Source organism: Phaseolus vulgaris, chromosome 11 (genome assembly GCF_000499845.2).
Source record: "Phaseolus vulgaris cultivar G19833 chromosome 11, P. vulgaris v2.0, whole genome shotgun sequence".
Taxonomy (NCBI): domain Eukaryota; kingdom Viridiplantae; phylum Streptophyta; class Magnoliopsida; order Fabales; family Fabaceae; genus Phaseolus; species Phaseolus vulgaris.
Window position 1 is genome coordinate 44,788,659 of NC_023749.2, and position 11,900 is coordinate 44,800,558.

Here is an 11,900-nt window from a genome sequence, read left to right on the forward strand (position 1 = left end):
AAAATTGCATTACTTACATTATTAAAAAATATTTCACCAACATTTTTTACAGAATTGTAAACAACTTATGTTCCTTAAACGGCTAAATGGGTTTCAATTTTTAGTAATTCCTGAAATAAAGAACATGAATAAACTACTGTTTCTTGTGTATAAATCCATGATTAAAAAGTTATAAAAAAAAATTCTTCATCCTAAATTTAATAATATTAGTATTAAAATAATTTATATATATTGATTGATTATTCCTAGATATTAGTAAAATACTATTTTTTTAATAAATAATATTTTTAAAGAATAACTAATAATTATTTGTAGAAATTAGCAGAGAGACTAATAATATTTTAATAAACTAAGTTACTAAAAAAATATTATTTTAAGGTAATTTCCTTTCTTAATTATAGAAAAAAAACCCTGAAAGTATATTTAATATTTTACATCATATGTCAACTTATTTGCTTTCAATTAAGTATTTAATAAGATATATTATTTGGTGTATTAACGGAATGTAATCTATTGGTTGTATCCAGAAAAGAAATTCGTAGTTCTTAACATTTTGAATTCTAATAAATATTTCTTCAACCTTAAGGACTGTTTCTTTTGAGTAAATAGTTATTTATTTTATGATTTTATTTTAATTATAAAACATCAAAATTAAATTCAGTAATATATCTTATTTTTAGTTTTATTTATTTATTCAAGTCATTTGGTTTTAAATAAGTTAAAGAAGATTTTCTATTAATTTAAAATTAATATAATTAATAAATTTAGCATAATTATTAGCCACTACAAAATAATTTCCTTTTAAATTTATATGAATAAAATAATGACAATTCATTATTAGTTTGAGTGATTTTAATTTCATTTTGTTATAATAAGTTTCAATTCTTATGTATAGGATTTTGTAGTTAAGGTGTTAGTTTTTTTTTTTTTCTATACAGGTTTTGTTTTGCCCCTCTGCATGAACTTCTATCTTGCTTTTTTTTTTATATATTGGATTTGTTCATCAGATGACACATAGATGAATTCTAGAATGTCAGTCTAAATAGGATGCTAGAACTCAAAGTGATGCTTGTAACATAGTCTTTTATTAAAAAATATATTTGGTCTTTTTGAAAATAGTATTGATTTTCAATGTTTTACAAAAATAAATAAATTTAAACCATTACAATAATAGAAAACATAAGTATATTGGTGTTATTATGGATAAATAAAAATTGTTTCTATTAGGGAGATGAGACATAGAGAACTATTGAATGACTTCTTCTCCTTCAGGCAGGTTTCTAGGACTTTGTTGTGATCCTTCTCGACTCGATGCTACTTCTTCTGGCCTCGGTCTCTCAGTCTTAGGTAAATGCCGAATGGGGGGTACCTGCAGAAGGCACTCCAACACTCAAGTCAGCAAAAAAGGTATTCGACACTCGGGGTGTACAGTGATAATAACGCACCTTTGTTCTTGGAGTGTGTGCTATTTATATTAGTTTAATGGGCTTACCTTATTGGGGCGGATTAGTAGAGTGGATCACACTTAAGGGCGTAGTACCTAATTCTTAATGGTAGTTTAGCTTCACTGACCTTGATTTGAGCATTAAATGGATTTAAGTGTGTCGGTCGGCCTGCAGGTCTGTGCAGGTCTTGGTCAGCTCGGTCAGGGAGACCGAGTCGTGGTAATGTCCAGTCGGTCCATAATAGTACACTTGCCCCCAGGCTCAAGGATGAATGTATCTGATGAGTCTTTAATGATAGGTGTCGGTCGGTTCTCATTAGGTGAGTGACTATTGGGCTTCCCGAGGTATGACATGACCTCAGGCGGCGTAAAGTGATCCGCATTAATGAGGGTTTTTTCGGACGTGAACCATTGGATTTGGGAGATCTAATGGTTGAGATCGTTGTGACGCTTCATCTTCTGAGGTCCTTGGCGCTTATAAATAGTGGTCCCAATAGTGTCGAGGTACTGAGCTACCTCTCTGCTGAGTGTTCTGATAATCGAGTGTTTCCTCGTCTTCCTACTCTGATAACCGAGTGTTTTCTCGTACTCTTGCTGTCTCCCGGTCTTCAGCTTTGTATAAGGTTAGTTATGTCTACCTTGTCTCGGCCTACCTCTTTTTCTTCTTCTCCCCCTTCTCCTCCTCTTGCTCGTCCCTCTTCTCCGTCCTCTCTTCTGAGTCCTCTACAACCTATTCTTTGTCGGTCGAGGTGGCCAACGTGCCACTCCAGGTAGAGGTTGTTAGGGGAGATGACCCGGCCAACGCTGTTGACCGGTCGGGCTCTCCTTTGCAGAGCATCCCTCTGATAGATCTTAGATGGGTCAATCGTAAGGTTGTTGGGATCTCGTCTACCTTTTCGACCGAGGCTTTTGTTTCCAAATTTTTGGATAAGTGCCCGGTTTTGAAGGAGGGCGGGCGTTCTAGCTTCTTTAGCATTGAGTCGTGCTTGTCAACCGAGAGTGTTTGTTTGGGGAGACCAAGTACCGGTCCCCCCTTCTTCTACATGTATTCCTTTCTTTTCTTGGACTTACATGTTTCTCTCCCTTTTGATAAGTTTACAATGGGCGTCCTTTGGGCGCTTAATGTGGCTCCCGCCTAGGTTCATCCAAACACCTGGGCGTCCATTCAAGCCTTTCGCCTAATATGTGACGTCCATCTCCTTCACCCATCCAGCCCACCCTGTTTCCTGGCACTCACTGATCGGTCGGTCAGGGAGTGTTCTTTTCAATTCTTTCGCCATCTCTTATAAAAGATTTAAAGAGAGGTTTGTTAAGGTTTAAGTTCGACCGAAGGCGACAACCTATTTCTTTGATGAGACCGGACAGTCGAGGTTTCCCCTCTACTAGACTAACCAACCTCGTGATTTTAAGGAGTGGCCGAGGCCGACCGGGAGTGCCGATGAGTTGGATATTCTCTCACTCTTCGATGCGCTCCCGAGGAAGCTTCCCATAAGAAAGTTGATCGGAGCCTATATCGAATCGGCGCGCTGGGCGACCGTTAAGGGTATGAGAATTTACTTTTGCTATCAGTCGGATTTGTAATCGCTTTCTAACACTTGTTCTTTTTTGCAGAAATTATGGATCAAGAGTGCCCGACTGGTGCTACTGTGTTGGAGGGCTTCATAAAACGGGATGCCGAGAGAAAGGGGCGCCCGAGTATTAATGCACTGGACACTGTGAGGAGCCCGGGTGCCCGTTCTGGCAAGGGCTCGACCGGCCCTTCCAGCAAGTCGAATAAGCAGTCAAGGGAGGGGGGTAACATTGCCACCACGACCCGCTCCCCTGGGTCGCTACCGCCACCTCCACCTCTTCGGGAAGCGATTGAGGTGGACTCGCTCTCGCCCAAGCAAGCTGAGAAGGCGATCGCCCCTCCAGAGGCCGGGCGATCGACGACGGTTTCAATGTCACCCTTGGCCATTCTGGGGGGTGACATGCAGTTCTCTCGGGGGTTGCGCCTTGCACTCCTTGAAGCCACTCGAGAGGTTATTTGGGTCGTCCCCTCATCGAATTTGCTAAAGGAAGGCCTGGAAATGTTCTGTCGGTCGGTGGTCATGATCCAGCTGGGATCTTAAGACTGAGACCGTCATGCCGAGAAGATATCCTAGCTGGAGCATGAACTGGCTGAGGCGTCTGGCCATCTGAAGCTGTCTTTAGTTGCTACCTTCGAGTTCTCGGAGAGATTGGCTCGGGAGGTGGTCGAGAAGGAGATAGCTCAACAAGGAGTTGCTGAGTTGAGCACCGCTTGGTGGAGATGGAGGCCGAGGTGGCAAGGGTGATGGCTGAAAGCACCCGACTAAAGGGATGGTGGAGGAGAGAGATGAGAAGCTCTCGTCCATGGCGACCGAGCTGGCCCGTTTGCTAGCTGCTAGGGACGAGGTCGAGGCGGAGCTGGACCGCAACTATGACCAGACCGAAGAGTTGTTCAAAGAGAGCTTCCTTCAAGCATTCCACCAGGCCCGTGTTCTTTATGGGGGCCGCCGACATCTGGTACCTTCGACCTCAAGAACAAGGTGTACCAGGGTCGGATCATGCCGATTACTGAGATGAAGGCCTTGGCGAGGCAGCAGTCTGGGCCGACCGAAGGGAAGGAAGACAAAGACCATCAAAATTAGTTTTGCTAATTCTTTCTCTTCGGCCGGGTTGTGGCCTTTTTGCTTTAAATTTCTCTCCCCCCGAGGCTGGGGTGTGGCCTCCCCCTTTATGCTTTTAATTAATATACCAATCTTTTCTTTTATTACTTTGTATATTCGGTTTAAACGCATTTAAATGATTTTTTTTTCACAAGTTAAAATGTCGGTCATTAATGCGAATCTTCTAACTGAACAAGTTGAATGGGCAATCGACTTCTTATATGCAATCCTTTAGGTTTGTTTATGTAATGAACATCGTTAGGGGTTTCTTGGTTTCGGCAGGATATGCCGGTTAAGGCTATATCTAGACCGAACCGAGTGAGAAGTTGGCAGGGTATGCCGATTAAGGCTACTTCTAGACCAAACTAAGTTGAGCGGTGTTGGCAGGGTATGCCGGTTAAGGCTTCATCCAGACCGAACCGAGTGGGAAGTGTTGGTAGGGTATGCCGATTAAGGCTATGTCCAGACCAAACTAAGTTGAGCAGTGTCCGCAGGGTATGCTAGTTAAGGCTTCATCCAGACCGAACCGAGTGGGAGGTGTTGGCAGGGTATGCCAGTTAAGGTTATGTCCAGACCAAACCGAGTTGATCGATGTCGGCAGGGTATGCCGGTAAAGGCTTCATCCAGACTGAATCGAGTGTTTGAAGGTGAGCGGTGTTAATACTTGAGAAAAACGCCTCGTTAAAACCTTCCCGAGAGGGCGAGGAAAGAGTGTGTGATTTTATTTCTTTCAGCTGTAATAAAACTTAAGGTGCGTGACATTCCACGTCCTTGGTACAGTTTCTCCCTTCTGGAAGCTCCTCGACCGGACTTACGTGTTGTAGCGCCTTGACGCCTGAAGCTTGCACGCGGTCTCCCTGATCTTGCTTTTGTCACGAAGCTTGCTTACCAAATCGAGGTTCACCGCTAGGCTTTCCTCATTTAAGGTAAGGTCGAACATTTGCTTTCGAATAGTGGGCTCGCCCACCTCGACTGGGATCATTGCCTCGGTCCCATACGTTATGTTGTATGGTGTTTCGGGTGCAGTTATCTCGGGGGTGCATCTGTATGCCCATAAGACTTCTATTAGCTCCTCTACCATCGACACTTCGCCTTGTCGAGGCGCTTCTTCAATTCGTTTAGAATGACTTTATTCGCGGCCTCGGCTTGACCGTTGGTTTGTGGGTGCTCGACCGAGGTTGTGATTGATTCAATGTCGAGGTCGACATAGAAGGACTACAACCCCTGGTCGATGAACTGCCGACCGTTGTCGATTATTATCGTGTTCGGTATGCCAAACCGACACACGATGCTTCTCCACACGAAATTTTGAACATTTTTTGCCGAGATGGATGCGAGTGGTCTGGCCTTAATCGATTTGGTAAAGTAGTCCACTCCAACAAGGAGAAACTTGGTTTGCCCCTTTCCTGGTGCGAAGGGGCCAATAATATCCATTCCTCAGATGGCGAATGGCCAAGGTGACATGAGGTTGTGCAACATTTTTGGTTTAACATGGTGGAAGGGGTCGAATTCTTGGCACTTGGCGCATTTCTTCACGTATTCGATGCAATCCCCTTGCACGCTCGGCCTATAATAACTGGCTCTTAGCACTTTAGCGTCCATCATTCGTGCCCTCGAATGATTGCCGCAAACCCCTTCGTGTGTCTCGGTAAGTACATACTCGACCTGCTCGTCCGTGATGCACTTTAGTAGGGGGCGAGTAACCTATTTAGTATAGATCTTCATTTATCATTGTGTACTGAGCACACTGTTCTTTCATCATTTTTTCTTCTTCTGGCCTGCATGTGCCGTGCTCGAGGTACTGGATGATGGGGGTCATCCAGTTATCATTTTTGGTCTTGGCTATTTCAAGGCATTCGGTTTCTGACACACTGCGGTGGCTTAGACATATTTGTATGACTGATCGTTGGTGGCTTTTCTTCTTTGTGACTGATAGCCTAGACAAGGCGTAAGCCTTTTTGTTTTCTTGCCTCGATATGTGCTCCACAGGTTCCTTGTGGAACCGAGCGATGTTGTTTAGGGTAGCATTGTAGTAGCGCTGCAGTAGGGGTTCCTTCACTTCGAACTCTCCCTTGATCTGGCCGACCATAACCTGGGAGTCGCTTTTGCACACGACCTCCCCTTCTTTATCTTTTTCGTTACCCAAGGTTCCTATTTCAACACCAACTTGGTTACAAAATGTTAGGGATGATTTTTACATACCTCCTAATGGTTTTCACCTTTTAAGAGGATTTTTTCCAAAAAATATCATCATTCCCAAACAATGCTTTCCAACTTGGTCTGTCTATAGGACCTCCTTTTTGAACTCCCACTGCTTACAAATTCTAAGTCATGTTTGCCTTTCTCTTATTCAACTGTTAGTTTTGATAGTAAACTGACTTTGTTATATGCAGGGATCTGAATTTGTGGACGAATTCTCTCCAACTCGGGGAGCATGATGGAGATCAAGTAGAAGAGGATTTCACTAATGGAGGAAGAGGCCATCCACCCAAGCATTTAAAGTTCTTCCTTCTAGTCTTCTAAAAAATAAAGAAGAATTAAATAAAGAGAGGACCAAGCCCAAAAATAACAAGAAGACTACAAGCATTCAAGAATGGGCTCCAATTAATATCTCTCTTTGTAATTTCTTTTGTATAAATTTTTAAATAATATAGAAATAGTTTTAGGATGTGCTAAGATGGAAACCAAAAAGACACCTCCATTTGTATAACACCTTAGGCGCTAGTTTAGGAAAAGGATAGAAGAAATGATTCTTTCTATTCCTTTATGGCTTAGGCACTAGTTTAGAAGGAACTAGAAAGTAACCTTTCAAGCTCCTTCTCTTTTGTACATTTGTGACCGACCCTCTCTATTATAAAAGGGGTGCTTGGGTCTTTGAAATAACAAGTTTGAAATTGACTTTTTAGAAAGGAATCTCTACCAAATTGGTGAGTGAGTGTGAAAGGCTTATGTCTTCTCCTCGTTTAGTCTTATCTTGGGAGATCTCTTGAATTCTCAAGTGGCGGCAACAACACTCATCTTGAAGCCAACCATCCTTCAAGTGGCATGCACAATTCCAAGAGCTCCAACCACATAAGTTTCCTTGTGCTTTTCATCTTCTTCTTCCATACCCATTCCAAATCAAATTCTAAAACATGTCTTTGTTGTTTCTTGTTATTTCAATCAGTAGAACTTGTTTAGTTTGTGATTATGTTCGATAGTTTGCATGGGTTTGCTGTTCTTGTGGTTCTAAATGTGTTTGTTGAAGTTTTAATCGATGCATTAGTTTTCTTTCCTTATTTCATTCGGTTCACATGTTGAAAAATGGATTTCTATGTGATTTTGGCTTGGTTCTTGTGTTCTTGATTAAGTTCTTGAATGGGTAAAGAATCTTGATCCAATTCTAAAGATGCCTATTCATGTTCCAACTCATATTGAATTCATAACATGTTCATATCATGTTCTTGAGTTCATATCAATGTCGTAGGCTAAGTTTAACCCATCGAGTAAGGCCTCGTACTCGGCTTGATTGTTGGTTGCCTTGAATCCAAATTGGAGCGCTTGCTCTAGGAGGAGGTCGTCGATCCTTCTAGGACGACTCCTGCTCCACAGGCTATCTTGTTGGACGAGCCATCCACATAGAGTGTCCATCCGGCCGACATAAGTGGTAGCGGTGTGATCTCAGCCGAGAAGTTGGCCAAGCACTGGGACTTGATAGCCCCTTTTGGTTGATACTGGATGTCGAATTCGAAGAGCTCGACCGACCATCCTATCATTCGTCCTGCAAGGTCGGGTTTAGATAATATTTTAAAGATGGGGTAGTCGGTTCTTACCGTGATTGAATGGTTTTGGAAATAAGGGTGCATTTGTCTCGCCTTGAGGACTAGGGCGAGCGCTACCTTTTCAATCATCTGGTACTTCGTCTTTGCCGCATGAAGCATCCGGCTAACAAAGTATATCGGTCGTTCCTTGTCTTCGACCTCCTACACCAACGCAACACTGATTGCCTCTTCCGAGATCGCCAAATATACCAGGATGGAGTGGTCGGGTCTCGGCTTTTGTATGATCGATGGAGATATTAGAAAATCCTTCAGTTGCTTGAAGATTTCCTCGCATCTGTCATCCCAGCTGAACTTGGATGCTTTCTGAAGTAGTTGCACCATCGGTTTTGTTCACTCGACTAGTCGAGGGACGAACCTGGAGAGGGTTGTCAGGTACCTTAGGAGTTGTTGCACCTCCTTGATGTTCTTCGAACTCCTCATGTCGGTGATGACTCGACATTTGACGGGGTTGGCCTCTATCCCCTATGGGTCAACATAAAACCTAGGAATTTCCCTCCCTCAACCCCGAATGTACACTTTTCGGGGTTGAGCTTCATATTAGCCCCCCTTGAGGGCTTTGAATACCTCCTCGAGGTTCTCTACATGTTGGTAGAAAGAGTTGGATTTCACGACGATGTCATCCATGTACAACTCCACACACCGATCGATCAAGCCTTGAAAGATTTTGTCCATAAGGCGTTGATAGGTCGTCCTGACGTTTTTGAGGCCGAACGACATGACCTCATACTAGTCGTTGGCATTGGTCATCATGAAGGTCGTCTTGTCCTTGTCCTTGGAGTGCATACTTATCTAGTTATAGTCTGAATAAGCGTCCAGGAAGCTTAGGATCTTATGGTCGGCCGCCCCATCCACTAACCGATCGATATTCAGTAAGGGGTAGGATTCTTTCGGGCAGGCGCTGTTGAGGTTCCTATAATTGACACACATTCTCCAGCTGCCGTTCGGTTTAGTCTCCATAACGACATTAGCAAGTCAGGTCGTATACTGAGCTTCCCGTATAAACTCGGCCGATAGAAGCTTCTCGGATTCTACTTTTGCTGCTAGGCACTTCTTATCATCGTAATCCCTCTTCTTTTGGGTGATCGACCGTGCTTCTTTGAACACTGACAACCTGTGTGTGATGATATCCAGGCTTACACCTGGCATATCAGACGGTGTCCATGCAAACAAATCCACATTCTTCTTTAACGTGGCATGCATTATCTCGGCTTCGGCTGCTACCATGGCTGTTCCAACAGCGGTATTGTGTTCCTCGTCCAGGAGGGATACTCGCCTCAGCTCTTCTCTAGCCTCTAGCCTATCTTCGGTCGCCCGAGGGTCGAGATCCACCAACACTCTGGTTGGTTCCACCGACATCGGCCTGGTCTCCCTGGATGAATGATCCTTCTGAGAGGATTTTCTCTTGGGGGAGAGGTCGTTCCTCAGTGGTTCTACTATGAGGCTTTCGACATAGCATTCTCTTGCCTCCTTATGGTCGACGTGGACCTTGAAAATATCCCCCTATTATTAGAATGTCACCGCATTCACTTGGTGCATCGCCCGAAGGTGCTTCTTTCGGGCGCTGTTTGTACTCCCTCCACCAATGAAGCCGCCAGCTATGGTATTAATGACCTCTCGGTTGCCCCTTCTTTCGACGTCCCGATGAGGATCATCTCTTCGAGACTTGCGGTCTCGGTCGTTTATGGTTCGTGGGGGTGACCGTCTTCTTTTGGCGGGCTCGTCCCTACGAGGGGAGCGTCTCGAATCTTGGTCGTCCCTGAAGAACCGACGAAGGTGTCCGGCTTGAATGAGCTCTTCAATTTTCTCTTTCAAAGCCTGACATTCCTCAGTGGAATGTCCGTTGTTTGGTGGTACCAGCACTGCTTCCTTCGGTCGACGTTGTTGGGGTTTGCCACCTTCCTAGGAGGAGGAATCAACTCGGCATTGAGTGCCTCGCCTAGGATTCTCCCCCTCTTTGCAGTTAGGGGGGTATATCTCGAGAACCGGCTTCCTCAGTCTCCCTGGTTATCTCTGCGTCTATCACCACGTTGGCCAGTTCGACCTTGGCGGTCTTTTTTCATCCTTGCTTTTCTCCCCACTAGCCTCGGCTCGGACCTGATTGCGAAACTCCCTAAGTTCCTCCAGCTGCATGAACTTAGCAACTCTCTTCCTAAGTTCATCCAAGCTGGTGGCTGGCTGCATACACAAATTATCAGCAAATGGTTCGGGTTGCAGGGTTGTCAGCATATGATGCATAGCCACGTCCGGGATGAGATTTCGGATGGTCATGGCTACCTTGTTGAATCTGTCAACGAAAGCTTTGAGTGACTCTCCCTTCTCCTGGCGGATGCCTACCAGGGCGATGGAGGTTAAGTGATGCGACCCACTAGTGGAAAATTGAGTCTCAAACTTCACCACAAGTGTGGCGAAACTGTTAATGGAATTGGGTGGAAGCATTGTAAACCAACTAAGGGTTGCTCCCTTTAGATATGTAGGGAATACTCGGCATAACAATGCATCGTCCGAGGTGTAGAGACTCATGTGGGTAGTGTAGGCGTCCATATGCTTGTCCAGGTCAGCAGATCTATCGTATCAGTCACTGTGGAAACCTTTCCATTTGTCCGGCAATGGAACTTCAATGATAGCATTGGTGAAGGGGTGTCGACGGGCCGAATACGTCGTGGCAGTCATCCTGGCCGACTTGTTGAGACAGGATTCACCATCCATCTCGTGTGTGGGGACCTTGTCCCTTGTCTCCTCCACCGGTCTCGGATCGAGAGGAGAGGTGTAGGACTTGCCGACATCATTGGTCAGCCCAGCAGACGGTCCTCCCTCCATCATTTTCTTCTTCATCTCTTCATTCTCCCTTCGGAGATCCTGCATCTCTTGCTCGTTCTTCTGGGAAACTTCTTATGTCTTCCACTTCATCTCAGTCATCTCTCTCTGAAGAGACAACAACAACATTGCCTGATCGACTTCAGTCATCATTTCCAAGCTTCTGGTTGAGACCATCTACCTTCCCTCTTCAACTAGTTTCTCTTGGCCCCACGGTGGGCGCCATTTGTTCCTACTAGAGAGATGGGACCTAGAGAAGTATTGAATGACTTCGTTTTCTTCCTTCCTTCGGGTAGGTTGCTAGAGCTTCATTGTGATCCTTCTCGACTCGATGCTACTTCTTCAGGCTTCAGTCTCTCAGTCTTAGGTGGATTCCAAATGGGAGGGGGGGTACCTGCAAAAGGCACTCTGACGCTCAAGTCAGAAAGAAAAGGAAATTCGACACTTAGGGGTGTACAGTGGTAATGACGTACCTTTGTTCTTGGAGTATGTGCTATTTAGATTATTTTAATGGACTTACTTTATTGGGCCAGATTAGTGGAGTGAATCACACTTAAGGGCATATTACCTAATTCTTAATGGTAGTTTAGCTTCACTGACCTTGGTTTGAGCATTAAATGGATTTAAGTATGTCGGTCGACCTACACGCCCGTGCAGGTCTCGATCAGCTCAGTTAGGGAGACCGAGTTGTGGTAATGTCCGATCGGTCCATACCAGTACAAAAACCAAGTTAAGAAGGATTCACACTTTAGAACAAAACCTAGACTAAGAAAAAAGAATCAAGGCTTTGAAAGAGTTGAAGGCGAATTTTAAGAAGAAGCCAAATTAAAAGTTGAAAAAAAGAATGCGTCAAAATTAGTAATCGTTAAGGCATAAACCTTTTATCCTTGTCATGTTTTCAAATTGAACAAAACTCTCCACAATTTAAAATAAAGCGTGGCATGAGAAGCTCAATTCACTTCTTTTGAAAAGTGGTTTCACAAGAGCAAATGATGATACTAATATTTTTTGCAGGGATTTCAAGTCTGACTTCCTAATAGGGATTTCAAGTCTGACTTCCTAATAGTTCAAATATAGGTTTATGATATTATATTTTTGTATTATTAGTAGACCTCTGTGTGAGGAGTTTGTTAAAATCAATTAAATACAGTT

General features: G+C 44.0%; 1 protein-coding gene across 1 annotated transcript; it reads right to left on the reverse strand.

Moving 5' to 3' along the window:
- Positions 1-9,953: 9,953 nt before the first annotated feature.
- LOC137808423 (uncharacterized) lies at positions 9,954-10,454 on the reverse strand. Its single transcript, XM_068609528.1, has one exon. It carries the CDS (start codon positions 10,452-10,454, stop codon positions 9,954-9,956), a length of 501 nt encoding a protein of 166 aa, XP_068465629.1.
- Between the last annotated feature and the right edge of the window lie 1,446 nt (positions 10,455-11,900).

Bases quoted from the DNA above. Each gene is read 5' to 3' on its own strand.
- LOC137808423 (XM_068609528.1), bottom strand. From the start codon at position 10,454: ATGAGTCTCTACACCTCGGACGATGCATTGTTATGCCGAGTATTCCCT.